At 35.2% G+C, this 21,724-nt stretch overlaps 1 protein-coding gene across 1 annotated transcript in view; it reads right to left on the bottom strand.

Annotated features, from left to right (window-relative positions):
• LAMA2 (laminin subunit alpha 2) overlaps nucleotides 1-21,724 on the bottom strand; it is a 405,950-nt gene that overhangs the window by 301,512 nt on the left and 82,714 nt on the right. The window contains exon 3 of the mRNA XM_072410219.1: nucleotides 21,261-21,373. Coding sequence (XP_072266320.1) covers nucleotides 21,261-21,373 — 113 coding nt within the window. The remainder of the gene's footprint in view (nucleotides 1-21,260; nucleotides 21,374-21,724) is intronic.

Raw genomic sequence — 21,724 nt, 5'->3', positions numbered from 1 at the left:
CCAGGCCACCAGTACTGAAGAAGGTCTGAACTGAATATTAAAGGAATTCTTTATCTTTAATTTTCTTTTAGCAAAAAATGTACAAATATTAGGCTTTCCCTAGGGATTTGTGTATTTACAAATATGTCTGTCAAAGCTATCAAAGTATCCCCATGTTTCAATACAATACTATTTATTTTTGAAAACAATATAGTGATTGTATTGGTTGAAATGTAGTTTTGACTACATTTCAGTGGTATTTTACTTATTAAAAGATCACCTCTACCCACAATAAGACCATTACCGTATCAAATTATATCATCAAATGGATCATCCAGGTGCTTAGATACTTTAACAATTTGAAGAACACGAGGGAGGAAATATACCCCTACGAAAGTTTGCAGAACATATTGGTGTCCTGCTCTTCTCTCCCTGCTGGTCATCTGACACATTTATTGGCAATTGCCAGCTGTCACATTGATATTTACAGATAGTTTGTAGGTGTCATGAGTAAACATAATGTAATAATTGATACATTATATTTACCATTTCATATGTAAATAAATAAGATGACCTTTGATCTGCATATGACATTAGTAAAAACAACCTTAGAAGTAAAAATTAAATAATGATCAACAAAATGTTTTTCCGTTCAATGTCCTGTTAAGTCTTCATTACTAAAACCAGCCTTAGGCTTACGCTACAAGGTCGTTTTTCCCAGCGTTAATCTGAGGCTTAAAATCACATGTTTGAAATTCCCATGCACTTCAATAGGCTAATCTACACCAGGACGTTTCCTTGAGGCACGTTTATGAGCGCTATCTATAACGCTGCTTTCAACGTTTTAAAATTTAAAACGCGGGGTTAGCGCTGAAAACGCCGAAAAAGGCAGGCAAACGCTTCTATTGATTTTCACAAACGTTTCCTGCGTTTAAAAGCACTTTAAATGTAAACATGGTGAAAACACGTGAAAACACAGCATAGACGTTTTCCAGAGTTTTAAAGCCAAGCTTAAAAACACTAATAAAAGTGCATAATAACACATATAAACGCAGTAGGAACGTTTACATGCATTTTAAAAAAGTCTGTGTAGACCCAGCCTTAAATGATTCTTCCTCTGCCTTCTCCTAACTTAATATTAAATATTATTATAATAATATTTAGTATAATAATAATAATTCTGCTTGTCAATTTCATTTTTGCTCCCTTACAATTTAAAATTGTTTTAGTTGTAATTTCTTCTCCTGTGTTTCTTCTATGTTTTGTTCAGTTTTGTATTTAAAACGCAGAACACAATATAAAAGAAATACAAGTGGGAAAATCCTCTTTTTTTGCTATAATATCCAACTTCGTGTTATAGGACATTATTGTCAAATATATTGAATAAAATATTTATATTACAATAAAACTACTTGTTTGAAAATAACACCCATGAAAATAGAAAAAAGTAACTTTTTACCTAGTTAGTCCCAAAAACTCACAATTGTCCCTCTTTAAAGTGCTGGTAACTCTGCCTCCTGGACACACAGAGTATGTGAATCTATTTTTCTTAAATAATCAATATTATTAAAATAATAGCCCCATAGCAGAAACAAAGTGGTTAAACTGCTGTGGTATATGAAAGAAATCCTGTACTGAGTGAAACAAGTCTGGTTTTTCATTGTTCATCTTTTCTTATTAAATGTTAGTTGCTTTGTTGTCATGATGATGCTTTGGTTTCAATATTTTTGCTGACATGATTTGTTATTGAAGCTAGAGACAGAAAAATAGCAATTTTAGAGAGAGGCCAGGAATACTAGCCTTCTTAGTACAGGTTTCCTTCAACATGAATAATAGAACTACATCATGTCATACAATGTATCTAAAACAAAACTTTTTTTCTTTTAGTTTTGGAATGTGAAGGGGCTCAAAATGACACAATTTTATTGCTGCCTTTGTCCCGAAAGGGGAGAATTAAGCTCACTTTGTGTACTGGAAACTAAAGTCATGAGGACTAAAATAAAGCGAAAAAAATTAAATTGAAACTTAGAAAGGAAGAGAGAAAATATTCCAGTTTTTCACAATTTCCATACCATTTGTGCTAGTGATCACGACTGCCATCTGAAATTTCTGGGCTCCATACTAGGTAAACTTCATAGGCCCCCCCCCTCCCCATGTCTAAGTGCTCAAGCATTGCAAAAGTCAAGTTCTTTTGATCATGGCCCAATACAGAAGTATTCTTTATCCCCACACTGATGGCAGTCCTTCTGGTACTAACTGTCTAAGAGGAAATGTTCTTTATTTGGGAAAGACTTTCTATTACTTCTTGTGCTTTGGAAGATGAAGATAACACAACTTTTTTTTTTCAATCAAGAAATTAATTTTCACTAAAAAGAAAAAAAGCAGGGCCCATGTCCTGTAATCTTGACATCTTTATAAATTGATTATTAAAATATTATATAATATAGTTTTAGACATGTAAAATAGACTGATACAGATATCCAGTATATTATTTAATATTGTACTGAGAGGAAACCAATTATAGTCAACATGGTAATTCTTATGAACAAGTATGTGATATTTTTTGATGGGTGGAAAAATTACCAGTTATTTATTTAATAGGTTTCTCTAAACAGCTGCTTGATATTGGTAAAGCCAATTGTTCACATTGCTTTTTGGTAACCATTCTGCATAGCCATACTTTTCCTGAACACAATGAAATAGAACACCACTTTATATTAATATTCATTTGCAATCTAATATATATGAATCATAAATTAATGTGACTCGAAGTAATTTTTGAATGTCCATCAGCAAATTTAACCCTGACAAATTTTGTAATAAGACCATATCACTTATTCATGAGCTGGAAGACTTTATAAATTGCACAGTCTATCACACACAAATCTCAGGTTGGAAGAAGTACAACTGATGTTACTCTTCTTTTTAAAGCAAATGTGTTATCGCCGCTGCATCACAATGTGCACGGTTGGGTGTGGTTTAACTGCTGTGCACCACACACTGAGTGAGCACAGATTTATTAGTTTATTAATAGCCTGAAGACAAAAATACACACATTGTTTTTGATTTATCATCTTGATCAAGGCACAAGAAATAAAGCCCAAGTGTAATCCAGTATATTTCAGTTCTTAGTTTGTGGGGCCCACTTCAAAGACGCACATCAAAACAAAGCATGCTAAAGACTTCTCTTTGACATGGTAAGTATCATCTCAGTTCCTGCCTTTTATTCAAGAAACGTTTGAAGTGACACAAAGTTATTTACATTAAATTCAGTCGGGAAGCGCGCTACATTTGCCTCTACATGTCTTTTTCAACAGCTAAAGTTGAAAAAAAAGCTGAATAAAATATTAAAATATTCCTTCTGGTAATGTTTGTGAAAGAAATGAAAAACAGGTTTCCATTTCTAGGGGACATTGTTGGATTTTATGATGGCCTCTTACCAAATCTGTGAGGAATTTAGCAACATAATAATTCTGCCTTTGGCATTATATTTATATTTTACCAAATGTCTGGATAAACACATAAAATAAGTAATGCAGTTAACTGAACATACAAAATGTTTAAAGGAAACCTGAAATGACATAAATATTCAGGCTAACATCCAGAGCTAATTCCTATTGAAAAATGGTATGTGCCTTGTTTTCTCTGGTTTAGTGCAAACATGCGGCATGTAGACCAAGTGTCAGAATCCCTAATCTACATATTTGTTCCAAGTCAGAAAGCACTGAGGTCACATTCTGAGAATGATATTTGGGAAATTAGCACATTCATAAAAAGATCACTTAGAGTAGTCTACATATATCCCAACTTTCTGAGATGTATAAAAAGTTATATATTCCAAGAACAGTTCTCTGGGTAAAAATGCCTTGTACATGTCAAAGGTCAGAGGGGAGTGGACAGACTACAGAAACCCCCCAAAAAGTCACACAACCAAGGTATTAGGTAGAGCATCTCTGAATGCACAACATTTCGCACCTTAAAGCAGATGGGCTACAAAAGCAGGAGACCACACTGGGTACTGCTCATGTCAGGTATGAACAGGCGCTTGAGGCTACAGTTCACAGTGGCTAACCAAATTGGACAAGAGTAGACATGGCCTGTTCCAATAAGTCTCAGTTTTGGACGGTAGGGTCCGACTTTCACATCAACAATATGAAGCATGGATTTATCCTGTCTTCTATCCATAGTTCAGTCTGGTATCATCATGTGGTCACTAGAGTACAGAAGAGACTGGAGCACAAGGGGTCACTAAAGCATGGGGTCAATAGAGTACAAAGGGTAGTAGCCAAAGCACAAAGTGTCATTGTGGCAGAGAGAGTAACTGGAGCACGGGGTACATTTTCTGCTTGGTTGCAGTGGTACCTGCAAAGACTTTATTTGATAAAAAAACAGGAAGTCAGTAGCATTTTTGCAGAAATTCTGCCACTTGTATTTGTAAAACATACTCAGAAATCATCAAGAAAACTTCCCTAAAACTACTTGTTTATTCCTAGTTCTGACCCCCTTTCCATTGGCGTCAGCTTGTACAATACAGGAGCAGCAATAAATAATGGATTTGCAGTGCATGCAATGGTATTTGCATGCCCTCACACATTTTAGAGTGTAGAAGAGAGGGTTGACAAATTGTGTTTAATTATTTTTTGCCTAAAGTTCTTTTATAAAGTTTTAGTGTATTAGATCACTCACGATCTGTAAGAGTTTGGTAGGATTTGGTGTGAGATCTTCAAACAATATTGTTTGTTCTTCAAAACATATCAAACTCCCATTTGTTGTATACTATTAGAAGATATTACTTTTAAAAGTCATACTGACTGTTGTTGACAGGCATAGTACAGCTCAACCAATCTGGCAGCTGGACAAAGATAGCTGTCATCCTCCAGTGTTCTCCTAGGGCTGTCAGTGACAGGTATGGTATTGGCCAGCCAATCCAGCTCCAAGACAATGACAGCTGTCATTGTCTAAGTGGTCTACTATACTTGTCATTACCAAATGCTAGGTCAGAAATCAGAGTGGAAAGGGAAATACTTTTCCTTTTGTAAATTTTGTCTATCTTTGACTGTTGCACGGTTTTATTTAAAGCTCAATTAAATGTTTATATACAGTAGGTAATTGTTGACTTCCCAATCTAGCTTTACAAAAGTTCTTATAAGATATACTTAAGGTGAGTGTGTGTATCTACCTTGCTCCAAACTACTAAGAACTAGAATGTATGGTAAGACACATATAGTGAAGTTAAGTACTGCTGGGAATAGGGGTAATAAAGGAAAAATCTTTAATCCGTAAAGCATAGGTTCAATTACAATATACAGATGCTCCTCACTTAGCGACCAGGATCCAATTCAACAACCTGGTTGTTAAGCAGATTGGTAAAAAGCATAGTATGGATGCTTAATATGGATGGTTAATATGGAAGTTAGGGTCAATAGGTTTAGAAAAGTCAATCTGTAAATGGATAGAAAACTGGCTTAAATACCATATCCAGAGAGTTGTGATTAATGATTCATACTCTGAATGGTTTAAGGTTATTAGTGGTGTACCCCAGGGATCAGTGTTGGGACTTTTACTGTTTAACATCTTTATAAATGATATAGAGTTTGGGATTAAAAGTACCATTTCTGTGTTTGCAGATGACACCGAACTATGTAATAGAATTATGTCCATACAGGATGTCTATATTCTACAAGCAGACATGTATGTACAGTTTGATTGGGCAGCCAAGTGGCAAATGATATTTAATATAGATAAATGTAAAATTATGCACTTGGGGGCTAACAACATACAAGCTTCATACTGTCTAGGGGGGATACATTTGGGGGAGTCAGAAATGGAGAAGGATCTGGGGGTTGTGGTAGATCATAGACTTAATAACAGCATGCAATGCCAAGCTGCAATATCTAAAGCTAGCAAAGTACTTTCTTGTATTAAAAAGGGGAATAGACTGCAGAGATGGAGACATAATCCTGCCCCTGTACAAAGCATTGGTCAGACCACATCTGGAACATGCAGTCTAGTTTTGGGCACCAGTTCACAAAAAGGACATTGTAGAATTGGAGAGAGTGCAGAGAAGGGCAACTAAACTAATACAAGGAATAGAGGAGCTCAGCTATGAGGAGGGATTAGCTGAACTGAATCTATTCTCCCTTGAGAAGAGATGTTTGAGGGGGGTATGATCACTCTGTATAAAAATATAAACGGTCCATATGGAGAATTCTTTTCCCAATTATTTACTTTGAGATCATTACAAAGAAAAAGAGGGCACTGTTTGCATCTGGAGGAAAAGAAGTTTAAGCTCCAGATAAGGAAGGGATTCTTCACTTTAAGGTCTGTGAAAATGTGGAATCGACTCCCTCAGAAAGTAGTTTCAGCAACTACTATAGATTGCTTTAAGAAAAAGCTGGATGCTTTTAAAATGAATGTTTTAGAACCTGTTCAAAAATAGCAGCTTAGATATTTTTTTAATACAGGTTCTCTTTAATAGATAAATAAAGCCTAAAGTGAACTAATTCTACTTTAAATGAAAAATCCTTTGCAGGCTTTCTTAATTTACACCACTTTCAAGCCAGTCATTTTATAAATTTCTCAAAACCCAACCAAGTTTACAGTTCTGATCAATCATGCACTATACAGATATTCTGAGATAAGTTTTCTGGTAGTTGGGTAAAGACCATGCCATTTGGAAATTATTCGTTTTTTTATGCACGTGTTAAAGTTCCTAGAAGGTTCTTCCTAAGTAGAACAGCTTTCTAGACTTATAAGACCAGAAAGCGGAAGTTAACTGTGAAAAAAAAAACTCACTCAACTTTACCATAGTAGATCCATCGATCCCTCCAGGGAGTGGCATTCTCACTGTGCATGTGTGAGCTTTGCATATTTTTTATCCCATAGAAGCAAAATCTCCCTTTGTACATGTTGGAGATCATCCCCTGGCCCCCCGGAAGCCACAATGTATGTATACCAGGAGGCTCTGCGCTAAATTTAAACCACTTTAATTAACAGTACTAACTGTACACTAGGATAATATCTCTTTGAAAGCTACAATGTACCTAAGGAACAACCTTTCTCTGGCCTACATAATACAGGCTTCCAGCCACAATACTTGCCCTTCGAGGCATATTTAACTGTACATGCAGATATAGCAAGCAACCTTCATTTTAACTTAGAAAGTATCTAAAAATTAGCTTACCTAAAGAAAAGACTATCACCAAGTGTTCAAAAAAAAACCTCGGTAGAGTTAAATACTAAAATTATGTAAAGTGATAATGTTATTGTGACACTGTTTACCTTCCAAATGGATATTCCCCACCACCACCAGACAATTAGAACCTCTCCCTTTCTCACCAACAAGTTAACTATAGACTGTACAAAGAAATTCTTTGAGAACTTTGTGAAAAAAGTAAAACTAAATTAGAAATGAAAACAAAGCCTTTGCTTTGCAATAATGGTGGATTCTGCCTTACTGTTCTTTGAGACAGTAGCAGCAGTGCATGGAGGCTACTAATAGGGATGGCAAAACAAAGCAAATAGTCTCAGAAGCCTTAACAAGTAAAAAATGTACTTTGCCTCAAAGAGACTGGAATTGTGCTGTAAATGTTTTTGTATAGCTCCAAAGATTCTGCCTCACCATGCTATTAGAAGGTATCAGAAGCACTGAGAAGCTACTAATAAGGATGACAAAGGTAGCAATTACACTCAGCAGATATGTGGCCTCAAGTCTCTTTCTCAATACAAAATTGACCCTGCTTCAAAGAGACTGTAATTCTGCTGTAAAATGATTTTGTAAAGCTTAGCTGCAAAGGTCAAAAGCAAGAATTAAAATTGAAAACAAAATTCAAGTTTTAGCATAAATCTGAAGGGGAATGCTGAATTCCTGTTGGTTGCCTTGGGATGGCTATGTTCAGTATGCTTTGCATTGACACCTAGAACTACTCTGTTGGTTGAAACTGATTCACTGTATGCATTTTCACAATATGAGATTTTCAAGGCATAATCATTACTGCAAAATTTGCCCACCCATGCTAAGATGAGTACAGATGTATTGCATGCAAGGTTCTAATTTGGTAAAGGTACAATACCTTAGGTTACTATTACTGTGGATAAGTTTTGGTAAATAAACTTTACTTTAACTTTAAACTGTCAAAACTGTTAGCCATTTCAAAAACTTAAATCAAGATTTAATATGAACATACATTAGTGCATTAGTACATTAATGTAGATATATGTACTATGTACTAGTAAGATTTTTGGAGAGAACTTACTATCTTAATAAGACATGTCAAGAGAATATTATTACCCTACAGGTTAATTATATATAACCATGACAAAATACATTTAGGCAAAGGACAAGTCCAGGGAGAACTTTAAATATGTCACCTAAATTTTTAATTCATAGAAGCGGCAAAGCTTTTGAAATGAATGGCCACTGAGAGTTGTGATGCTGTTTCCCACTGTGAAGAATAATAATTCAGTGCACAAAGATTATTTCAATTGATCTAGACTAAATCATTAATCTGCAAAAAGGTTAGCCAATAGAGTAGAAAATGTGCCCTTCTGAGTTACTCCCAACAGCTCAACTACTGTACTTCAAAAAATAAATCAATCAGTTAGGAGACTTTCATGCAATTTATTTTAGTAAGCAGGACAGGAACACTTTTAGAAATATAGTATCTGCTACTGATAATGTATGGTTTCTATGACCTAAGGTGCTAATTCTTCACAGCAGACATACAGCCTCTAATGGAATCCAAGCTACAGTGTAGCTGAAATTATTCCTGATGTTATCTGACATTTTTATTTTAAGTACCAGAAATGAAGAAATATGATTTTGTGAAAGTAAAATGAATGCCTGCGGAAGCATAAGAAAAAGGTGTAATGAAAATGCAAGCTACAAACATGAAACTAAACAATCTTGATATGATTGATTGTATAGGTGCCTAATTATCCTAATTATTAAAACTAAAATTTTATCATCATAGAGGATTCTACATGTGAAACACTACTACACGCAAGAGTGGCTGCTGTGAGGCCAGGTTGAAGAGAGCCTAAAATTAAAAAGCAAGGTCTATTTATTTGCTGAGATAGACACCTAACACCCACCCCACCTTCCCTACCTATAAGCTCTCCATATGGCATCTAAACAAGGGTGATGTCACCTTCCCTTTGGGAACTGCAAAGTGCAGAAGCATCTTCTCGCTAGATATGGCTGCTTAACATTCCCCCAGCTCACATTAGTAGGATGGTGAAGTCACCAACACCAGTACCGAACCTGGAGGGAGGTTAGGGTGACTATTTTTCTCTTACTTTTTCCCCCACCGTTTTTCTTTGTAGCATTTGGGCATAAAGTGTGTGGGGGGTAAATAAACAGAGCTCACTTTGGGGCTCAACAAATATGTACGCTTCCATCAATTACTGAGTTGATTGGCTGTGATGTTTATTTCATGGCCCCAGTACATTCTACCTCAGTGATCTGAAACATGCAATTATGCTGATTAGACATTCACTGACTGCCTGCCGATTCTAGATCCATGACCCTGATTTATTAAAGCTCTCCAAAGCTGGAGAGACTACACTTTCATCAGTGAAGCTGGGTAATCCAGCAAACCTGGAATGGATTCCTAAAAGTCATTAGCTGTTTGTTAGCAAATGTTTTCAATCCTGGACCAGATCCATTCCAGGTTTGCTGGATCACTCAAGTTTACTAGTGAAACTATATTTTATCCAGCATTGGAGAGCTTTAACAAATCAGGGGCCATGTCTCAAATTTTTAAAACTGAGACAGCTAGCATTTCCTTCAGCTAATCAGCAATTACAGGATGGTCAAGGCAACTTGGCAAATTGTTTTATGACGTATATATTTCTTGTTTTGGCATAAAGATAGTCTTTTTTTTCGAATAAGCCTCTTTGTCTTTTTCCCTTGAGTGGATTAACTCTGAGTGTTGTGACCTGGTGACACTTTGCAGCAAAGAGGCCAGCCCACCCTTGTGGGGTGCCTTGATGAAGACCAGGTGTCACTTAGGCCCAAAATCAAAGGTGACCCTTTGCTACCTGCCTGAGGAGAGCCTAACAGTAAGTATTGACCTAGTTCTTATTGAATACTTAGTAATGTAAGTATTCACTAAATGTTTCGACTTACTTATAAACCAGCATCCACACTTCATATTGTAGAACAGTACTTTTTTAATATTTCCGTGAATTCTGACTATTATATTATTTATCTAATATTTATATTATATATTATAATATATATCTAATATTTATTAACATTTTATTAATCTTCCTACAGACTAAATTGTCTATGTGGTTTATTTGCAAACAGATTTTTTTGCTAGTTATATACAGTTATGTGAAATTATCATTTTATATTATTGAATCTATTTCGGAATGGTTCCCTTGATGCAACCGTGTCGATTTACTAAAAAGAGCAATATATTAAAGTTGTTTATAATTTTGTTAAATTAGTGGTTAAGATCTGCTTTTATTTGTTTTGCTATACTGTGGAATTCCTATTGTTTAAATAATAGGAACATGTAAATTGTAACATGTGACTCCTTGACATTGTACAGATCTAGCAGCTAACCGTAAAGTGGCAGCACATGACTTCAAAGCACCCCCTAGCCTCTAACACAAGTGACCCATTAAATTCTAGTACCACCTGTAACAGGGGCCTGTATAGTAGTAGATCACACATATTCTGAGTATAACTAGATTGATTTACTAAAGGAATAAAAATGGTTCACTTAGCAAAGTAAATTATATTCTGAGTATAACTAGATTGATTTACTAAAGGAATAAAAATGGTTCACTTAGCAAAGTAAATTATCTCCTTGCAAGGGTCTTTTTATCTAGCATGGAGATTGTGGAAAAAAAACACTGCAAAATATACCCAATGACATGCATAGAAATGTAAAAACAAACATGATCTTTGCTTGCACATAATTGGATAGTTGAAGTCAATGAAGCTTTACCACATTCACCAAGCTTGGGAGGTTTTAATTCACTTTGCTAAGTGAAAAGCCTAAACTCCTCAAATAGATCAGTTCCACTGTCAACATGTCTTTAGATGCATTGGTCTTACAGTATTAGGGTTTGCTGTTGGAGCCAATAAAACATATCAATTAAATATAGGTCACAGTAATTCCAATGCTAACAATATCTTCTATGAAAAATAGCAAAAAAAATCTAGTTACTGCTGCTATAATTCATCCATCAACAAAATGACAATGCATTAAATAATAATCACAATAGCCATTAGGCAGTGAACATTATTCTAATTTTCAGGCAAAATGCCATGGCATTTCAGTAATTGTATACATTTTGTTTCTGTGATTTCATCAAGCTCTCAAAATTGAAATTTAGCAATCTATATGTTTTGGTACTTACTGCTGGGTAAAGTTAAAGAAACCTTTTTTTATTATTTTACATTTTACCCTTGCAGTACATATCACTAGCTGTGAGCTGAGTTGTTTTTTCACTCTTTGTTTAGTTTGCTTTTTACATGGTCCGAATGAAAACCTGACAATATAACTCTCAGACGTAAACAACTGTGAGGATTTAATTGCATTTGAATTGCCTTTAGCTGAGAGCAGGCAATTGAAATGATATAACCATACCCTAATGTTTAGTGAGTAAGATGAGAAGAGCAGCATTCTTTAATGAAAATGTTCCTCTATGGAATAAGCCTTGTTTTCCTGATAAGCTAAGCAGAGTACTTAACAAAATAGCTACATGAACCATGAACAGCAGCAATGGATGTACCTTTAGGATGTTTATGCTGGAGAAATCCTATTTGAGATAGCCTTTTCTAGTTTCAAAAACATAAATTTCATCCATATTTTGAAATTTTTCATATAAGTCAATTATTTCCTTTGGCTTTGTCCCAGCCACAGTGGTGCATACATTAAAAGGGAAAATGTCTATTCATTGAGAATTGACTGCTGCGATCTGGAAATTAGGGCTGCGTTTGTCAATTTTTGTAATACAATGTTTGCTATTGTTGCTTAATGTGGAAAGCTTTTAACTGAAATTATTCAACAAATATTAAACATAGTATAATTTGTTTTGCAAAGCAAAGTACTTGCATTGAGTTCAATTAATTTTGCTCTTGCCAAGTAGGGAGTACAATTTTAAACAGGTCACAAAAAGCAATGTTTTGCTACAAACAGTGCTTTTGCAAAATGCTACATATTTGACATAGCATATACTGTACATGGTTGAAAGGGCAAACCTTTTGGTATAGGTGCATTTGTCAGAGCCGCTAATGTGTGAAAGAAGGGTCATTTTGGAAAAACTAGTAATACGTGGAGTTCTGTAGGACTCCAATGCCATCCGTAAATCTGTGTTCCTTTCTAAGAGCTTAGTATGAACAAACACTAATGTGAAAAGGACTATACCCTAATAAAAGCTGCAACTCAGCCCCATTGTCTGTAATAGGGGACTGCATGTGACTTTAATGTAAGTTACTTTACATTTTACATGTATACCTAACTATAATTGCGTCAGAAGAAATTTCATAAAATTAACAGAAAATACTTCTTTTTGCTCAGTAATTTATGTTTCCATGCCAGTAAATAAATGTTTATATAGAATTCCTTGGGAAATGTATTTGAATCTATCTATCTATCTATCTATCTATCTATCTATCTATGTATCTATCTATCTATCTATCTATCTATCTATGTATCTATCTATCTATCTCCCATATTTTATCATCTCCCTTATTTGGCATATACTCTACTTTTTCATTAGCCGTATGCTTTAGTCATAATCGTATGATATTTTTTAGCTGTCCTAGGAAACATTGAGTTGGTGCCAAAAATCAATTTATCATATAGTAATCACCTGAGATCTCACAGTTAATTCAATTGTTGCAGCAAAGGAAGCATTACAATGTTTCCTTGAGAATATGTTCAATGAAAATTAGTTTCTTTACATCATAAAATTGAAGTATTGGACTTGATTAATCATCCCACTCATGGGAATGCAATGTAAGAAGTACTTCAAATGAAGCAAAGGAAAGAAAGTGTAAATGCTTATGGTATATCAACATTTCAGTCAATATTTGCAACTCCTCTGAGAAATATAAAAAACTTAAGGGCTGTTACTTTGTGGTCTGAAGGAGTTCACTGTCACAGGAAATATAATTCTCAGGACCAGATGTTGTAAGTGGATCATCTTTTAATTTGTAAGCAATCAACACAAATAAGAAGTGGATAAGCAGCACATTACAGTGAAAGCATATACAGTACTAAGCTAGATAATAATTACATAATATAATGTCTGAAAAGGAGATGCTATTCACGATGGATGCATGAACTCTTTTCTTGTAATTTGCTGAAAGACTCACCTTTATAGTTTGCTGCCTTATATTGTAATCCCAAATAAGAATTATCATTTAACTATATTGACTATTCTTATAAAACTGTGTGCAAGAAAATATTTAGAATGGAGTAACCACTAAAGCTTGCAAAATTGCTCAAGAATATACAAAGAGCAAGCTATAAATTTAAGATTATTTGTCTGCTTTTAACAAAGACACAATATATATTAAACACACACACGGTCACAAGAAAAAGAACTCCCTCCTTTAATTCTAAGGTTTTATGTATCAGGACGTAATAAAACATATTCTAGTTGGGGTGTTAGCAGGTGATAAAATTAGGTAAATACAACAACTCACATGACATATTGGCAGTGTGCTGGCATGGAGCATTCAGGTGTGTGTTAACATTATGCCAAGGAAGGACATCAGCAACAATCATAGAGAAGAAATTGTTGATGCTCATCAATCTGATAAGGGTTATAAGGGCATTTCCAAAAACCTGAAGTCTATATTTACAGTTGTTATTTGGATAAGGATAAAAATATTATTTACAAGTTAAAAATTTCAAGAACAAGTTGCCACCCTTTCCAGGAGTGGATGTTTATACACATTCACCCCAAGGTAAAACTATGTAATGCTCAGAAAAACTGTGCCTCAGCTGTCTCTCTCTAAAAAGAGGTTTGAAAAGTTGCATCTGAACAAAGTCAAGGTCCAGATCTCAACCTGATTGAAATGCTGTGGTAGGACCTTAGGAAACCTATTCATAAATTATTGCCTAAAAACCTCAATAAACTGAAGTAATGTTGCAAATGTGGAGAGATAAAGTTATAGAGAAAACAATTACTGGAAGTTAATGCTGATTTTGAGGTGGTTCTACAAGCTATGGCTTCTCCATTTTGGCTGCATTTTTGGTAAATAAATGACATCATAGAACCTGTTGTGTTTTTTCATCTGAGGTTAGATCTCAATAATTTTAGAACATGCTAAGGACCAGATGACTTTTTATTATGTTTTGACATTGATTTTAAGGGCCTGGAGATATCTGTAACTGTATTGCTGCAGATTTGTAGCGTTTTGTTTGGGAGGCCCGGGGTTTTCTGGAAGGAGTGGATGTGCCAGACACTCCTCCTTCCAGTCCAGAAATAGAAGATTGCTAGGAAGCACCTGGCTAATGCTAAAAAGAAGCTTGTCTTGGATACTAGGGGAGGTTGCAGCCTGAGAACAGGTGGCTGTATGCTAGGAGAGTCCAGGAAGTCTCCCAAAGTTGAGATCGAGGGGACCAATGGAGCCAGGAAGCTACATTTTTGGAGGGTTTGCTGTCATGCTGTAATAATGCTGATCTTTTGCCTTATCCCCTTCAACATTTTAATACAAGTAAAACATATGAAGGAAATAAAATGGGAATGAGTTGAATTTTCACCCCAAATGGCACGTAACATTCCACCATTAATTCCCTAACATGTAATCAATGACATTTCATATGGCCAAGAATGTTTAGTAATTGAGGATTTTATAAGTATCAGTGGTTTCAGTTAGAAGAGTGGGAGTGTTATGCTTCCACTGTGATCTCTACTGTGCATGGCTTAGCAAAATCATCAATGGCATTCTTTCACTCGGGACAAAAAATGCCTGTGGCATCTGACACTGTCGCTCCACACTGCCAGTCCTTTTGCCAAAAGAGATTTTTTGCTCTTGACCTTTTTAGGGGAATATGCATTGTTTTATGTATATTTTTATTTATATACTACTGTCAGGACTAAAGATGTGTCTTTGATGGGGCTTTAATGGATAGGAAATTGGGGCAGATAGCATTTGTTTCCCCTCTTCTATACATTAAAGTTCCCCTGGAGTCTGAATTGTCAAAGAAATGGATAGGAGGTTATTTTTAATTACATCACATTCCAAAATGGCTTTTGTAGCAGTTATGTTATATCATATTAGCAAAAACGATGTTTTCCTCTGAATTTTTTTTTCAACTGAACAGCAAAAAGAATTACATTTCCGTAACGTGAGAACAATTTGTCTTTTACTCAAAAAATGTTTCTTGCATCATCTTTTTCTCCTCTGTGTATCCTTTCTGTACTAATTTTGCTTTCTGAAACTGTCCCTGTAATTTGTAGTGAGTGACCTTTGTATCATTCAGTTAAGAGCAATTTCTCTAAGAGCTACTCATACAGAATGGAATACTATGGACAATAGTATACATGTAACTTGTTTGGCATGCCTTGTGCTCTCATATTAAGGATACATTTCCCTAATGCACACACAGCATTTTATTCTTACTCCTTGTGTCTAGAACAATTTGCCTGTACCATGTATGAATATTTCAAAGCACTATATTGTTCTCTATAATCAGGAGATGTACTATTCACTACATATTAGGAAATGATACTTCTGTCTTACTGTATGGCAAAATACAAGAACAAAATTTCAAAATATTGCAAGTGCTTATAATATTTGAATAGAGGAAGATGTAGCATGGCTTTGAACAAAGATGGTTGCTTGAAGCTCCAGCACTAAATTAGTGTATCATTACAGAGGTACTCTAAAGTGTTCCAACATTGTGCAAGCAGAGTGAAGATCCCATCCAACTACAGAGTTTTGCTGCCTTTGACTATTACATATATGAAATATTGCTATCAAGGACAAGTTAAACCCACATAATTATTAGATTAACTCCTAGGTTAAACAAAAGTTTAAACATCTGAAAAACATAAATAAGTGCATTAAGACCTGGGAATCAGATATGATTACTAGGGATGAGCAAGCAAGTTTTTAAAACTCAATCTCACGGCGAATTCGGCCGTTCTCGTTTACTGAAATTGTAAGCGAGAATGGCCAGTGTAAATTCGCCGATCAATCTTGAATTAAAAAAAAAAAAAAAAAAAGATCAAGGGCTGTGCTGATCATAGAATGCAGCACGGCACTTAAATGGGTACAATTCTCCCCATTCAAAACCTCTAGTGCTCTCCTCAGCCAGTCAGCGAGCACTAAAGGTTTGAATGGGGGGACTTGTCCCCATTTAACCTCTAGTGTCGGGGATCCCAAACTGGATTCCCAGAGCTGCAAGAATGATTGCAGTCCTGAGAATCCACTGTGATCCTGGGGCACTAGAGGTAAATTAACGCCGGGGATCTTCTCAATGAATGCGGATGTAGCCGCATTCATTGAGAGCAGTGTGCAATCCTTGGCAGTGGAGGTTAACCTCTAGTGCGGGGATCTTCTCAATGAATGTGAGAACAGTGTGGGATCCGCGGCACTAGAGGTATCCCGGCGATCCGTGGCAGGTAGAGGCATCCCGGGGATCGTAACCAGGAGGATTCCAGGGAATCCCGTGAATCCTCCTGTTATAATTTCCCACAATCTTCTGATGGTTTCAGAAAATCGTTTGGGGTGTTAGCAGGTGATAAAATTAGGTAAATACAACAACTCACATGACATATTGGCAGTGTGCTGGCATGGAGCATTCAGGTGTATGTTAACATTATGCCAAGGAAGGACATCAGCAACAATCATAGAGAAGAAATTGTTGATGCTCATCAATCTGATAAGGGTTATAAAGGCATTTCCAAAAACCTGAAGTCTATAATTACAGTCGTTATTTGGATAGAGATATAAAAATTATTTACAAGTTAAAAATTTCAATAACCGAAATTTTGCAGAACCATTGGAAGTTCGAGGAAATTTTCACAAGAATGCCAGAGGCATTCTCGCTCATCCCTAATGATTACAAGTATTTACTGACCTGTCACTAACCTGGGGGTTTTGGCAGTCTGGTGAGATTTATTTAATTTAAAGGTCCAGGCATGTAGTGTTTTTTGTTTACCACTATACCTGAAATCACCATCAATGAATAGTTCAAGTTTGTATATGGGAATACAGACTTTCTATAAACTTTTTACAACAATTATGTCAATTTCACTTATTACCACACTATGCACCACAGTATTCTATAAAAGTGTAGAAAGTAAAAAAATATCCTATTTACAAGAAATGCATTTTAAACAAAGCTTGCTTTAACTGTCAAATAAGACTGTCTCTGTAGCTTTCCAAACCACAGCCCAATAAAATAAAAACAAGTTTCCATTCTTTTGAGAAATCATATCTTTCCATACTAAATACAACTACTAGACACAAAAGTATGTACCGCAATTCTTTTTTCCAACATTATCTTACAGTTGTTCATATATTAGCTGTAAAGTACGGCCCACTGCCTGTCCTTTTCCCCTGGCATTCATATAGTTTAGTTCTGCTCTTTGAATCTCAAGAAGGATGTTTGGTCAAATCAATATGAACACTTTCATTTCCATGCTCTAGTAATACCAAATAACTAGATAAACATACCATACCACAGTTATAGAAGTAGGTTTAGCAAAATATCCACTAAGGGACAAATTCAGCAGAAATGGAAACTGAGAGGGACTCAGTGGGTGAACTTGTACAGTTCCTGAGCAAAGTAATGGGCAATGCGTCAATATTTGTTCATCTAGCAGCACACATTGCAGTAAGGCAATGGACTATATCCTTGCCCTGCTGCTTAAATCAGGTAAACAGGGAAATACACAATTTGTTAAAGCTGTAGTAGAAACAATGACATTATTTACATTCCATATACACAAAAATGGATGTAATCACTAAACACAAAATAAAATGGAAATATTCAAATAGTAAATGTAGGCAAGCTAGGGACTGATCAAAAACAAAATTTGATTTAGGAGGGTTTCTTCCCGGTACATTTTTTTTATATTTCTTTACACACTCCCTTCCCAAATAGTGATGGGCCAATACGGTTAGGTTCTATGAAGTTTGCAGAATCTGTACGAAGACAAAACTGTAAAGAAATTCATATAATAGGCTCCAATTGAAGCCCATGGGTAAGTAACTTACAGAAGAGTTTGTTTCCAAATGTATTTATTTCCAGTGATTTAGGTAGGTTAATTGATCCCTTTATGACTCATACCCATAATCATTGTATAGAAGGCACTAGTATTGGTGTTTGAATTCAGGTTGTCCTTATGTTCGACCCAAAAATGGCTGTTCGAATTCAGGTAGACCCAACCCGAAAAAAAACAAGATTCAACGGCAAAAATTTGGATAAATAAAATGTAAAAAAAGAAATAAAAATGAATGTTAAATATTTTATTGAGTGTTTGTGTTTTTTTTGTTTTTTTACAGGTTATCCTACAATGACATGATATCTCTGTAACATACTTTCCAGCACAGTAATATTATGATACATTTGTTACATTTTATTTTTATCCACTGCAAGAAAAATGTAACATATGTATCATATTACTGTGTGTGTTACAGAGTAGGAGATACTTGCCAGGCTGGCATCTTCTCAATGATTGCAGCAGAGTCAGGTTAATTAACCTGTAGTGCCCCGGGGATTGCACACTGAGCTAATCAATGATTGCAGCCAAGGGGCATTACAGGTTTATAACTGTAGTGCCCCAGGGATCATAGTGGAACTGCAGAGTTCATCTGCAGTTCAGTTCCCACGATCACATGACCGTGGGAACTTTGTGGTAACAGCTGTGACTGCAGGCGATCCCCGGGCACTAGAGGTTGAATAGGGACAAGTTTCCCCATTCATCACATCTAGTGCCCTGTGTTCTTGGATGGAGAAACTCTATCCAAGAACACATACAACTAGTAAAGGGCTGCGAGAGCAATCTGATTGCTCTTGCAGCTCTTAATAGTCCCTAAAAATAACCTGAATTCTCTCACCATTGATTTCAATGATGTTCGAATTCGGCATTTGATCACTCAAACAATATCTCACTATTCGATCGAATAGCTGTCGAATAGAATAGTGAGACATTCGACCAACACTAGAAGGCACTATGCAAGATGTCTCATGTTTTCTCAGATGTAGTGTAGTCAGGGGGTAGTCAGTGGATCTTCTAATAAGTAGATTTTTTTTTTTTTTTCCCGCTCTTATTTTTACAAATGTAATAAAATGCCTGCAGTGGATTTTTAACTCCTCAAAAGTAAAACATATAATAAAACATTTTATGTATTGATAAATATCTAAGAACACTTCCCACATTTTTCAAAATTTCAGATTAGAAAGTGCAAACTAAAATGAAAACAATAGAATTATTGTTTGCTTCAGTGCATTCTTGAAACTCCTAACATTCTAAAGACCAATGCCAAGAATCTGCAAAAATGGACAGTTTAGTATTTACAACAATGGCCTAGATGTGTCAAATACTGAAAACACGCTTGCTAAACATGTTTCCAATTCCTGCTGACATATACACTTCTTTTTTCAGGGGTAACTAAAGATTCAGTATTGTTTAATATAACATGATATAGTTGTAATTCTAGAAGGAAAATAATGATAAAAAACAAATTAAAAAGGAATACAAATTAAAGTCATTTGTTTTCCCTACACATGTCAGCTTTTACTAAAAGTACCAACATACTGAAAATATAGCTGCTGCTAGGTTATCCAGTCCTTCATATTACTGACTCTTGTGACTGATCTGAAGATGGTTTGTTTCTTTTAAAACCCAATCATTCTGTTCTTCAGGGTAAACTTTTTAATGCCTCATTCAATGAACATAGTGGGCAGCCAGTGCCCTAAATCATAATAAGAAAAATTAAAATAACAAAATTGAAGAAACAAATGGTTTCAGCCAAACCTTTATGGTTTGTGAACTTAATAAATTCTGGAAATGTTCTACAAATCCAAATCTTGATTTTATTGCAGTATTATATTACAATATTTTTGATGCTACCTTAAGGTTTTTGGCCATTAAGTGCTAATTACAAATTCTAAAACGGAGGTAACACATCTATTTTAAAAGACAAAACTATGACCCCTCTAACAAATTCACTCAGTCATGCAGTTATTTTATTCTAGAACCTTGCCACTGCTCCCCATCCCCAATTGGATTTTAAATCCTAGCCAAGGATCCCATACACCCGGAAGCAACTCTTTACGTCTCTCTATCATGTAGAATATTTTACAATAAAAATATAAGTTATATTCCTTATCTTCAAATATACAATACTTAGATTATATGTCAGTAATATTTTCTACTTTCTACCCAACTTCTGTTGATGGAAACATATGTAACTCTTTATTTACCTGTTTTCTGACACCTAATATTTTCCCCAGCAACTAATCTCTAACTTATGTCCTAACAATTAATCCCTGAAATTTATCCTGACTCCAACATTTATTATAACCCTGGGGTGTGGCTGGGGTGTGCAAATATCAAGGATCCAAAATCATTGGCCATTGGATAATTTTGCATTACCATTGCACCTGGTAATACTATACCATGATAGCTGGCAGAGGCAGGCAGGGAAAGGAGGCCAATACATAATTTCCATTTTGAATTTATGGTCATTAAAATGTGCCCCATTATGTATTGATGATCACTGGTAATACTCTTGTACTTTGGTGGGCTGGGTCAACCCTATTACATAGATATTTATTATTACTGATTACTAATTTATTATTACTGATTACTAAAAATTATGTGCTACAGGATGGGACACCATACCTTATGGTAAGCTCTAAAATAAATACCCAAATCATTTCCTGAAAGTCAATTCTGATTGGACTGTTCTTCTGTTATAACCTAAACCTATTGCTGAAATTTAAATTAAACCACTAACTATTCCACACACCTATCCATATTGGCTATATTTCTCTATACAGTCCTTATCTTGTGCTACAACCTTCCACAATACATTTTCGCAGCTCCTCCCAGAAAAAATACCTGTACTAAGTTTTAAACATCCAGAAATACTAAATCCATTTTATGCTTTTAACCTTATGCAGCTTTGAGAGACCGTATGAGACCTATATTAGCCCTGAAAAATATTCTAGTAAAGTCAGGAAACAAAAATTGTTATTAGGGTACACCAGCAAAAGAGCAGACATTCTTCATTAAAAGTACCATTTTTATTTTTTGCATTTATGTGATTAGGAATAAAGTTTTCTTACCTGCTGAAGGTCCAATGTAATTGTCACATAATGATATTGGACCCCATTTTTAATGCTTGGGCTTTGCCACCATGATCTCTTACCATTGATAGCGTGAGCAATTGGATAATGTACTATAAAAGAAAAGAAGAGAATGTAACTTGCCCTATGCATATTGCATCAAATGGGAAATGAAATTCGTTTTGTTCATTTGCATAATTAAGAATTAAGACCTGTGATTTAGCTATTTGCTGAAGATTTGCTTTTTTATAGAGTTGGTTAATTTACTGTGTAGAGAAACTGCTGAAAATTCAAGAGACTAAATTAATATTTACGTCTTTTTTCCATTTTACTAAGCCGTTCTTTTTCAGGCTGCCAGCAATTAATACTTATTACTAAATAAACTAATAGACAACCATTTTAATACTGACTGGTTTGAAGTGGATGAATTTACATTTTTAATATTAGTTCCTTTACAGTGATAA

Source organism: Pyxicephalus adspersus, chromosome 4 (genome assembly GCF_032062135.1).
Source record: "Pyxicephalus adspersus chromosome 4, UCB_Pads_2.0, whole genome shotgun sequence".
Lineage (NCBI taxonomy): Eukaryota > Metazoa > Chordata > Amphibia > Anura > Pyxicephalidae > Pyxicephalus > Pyxicephalus adspersus.
This window is presented reverse-complemented; position numbering and strand designations above follow the sequence as displayed.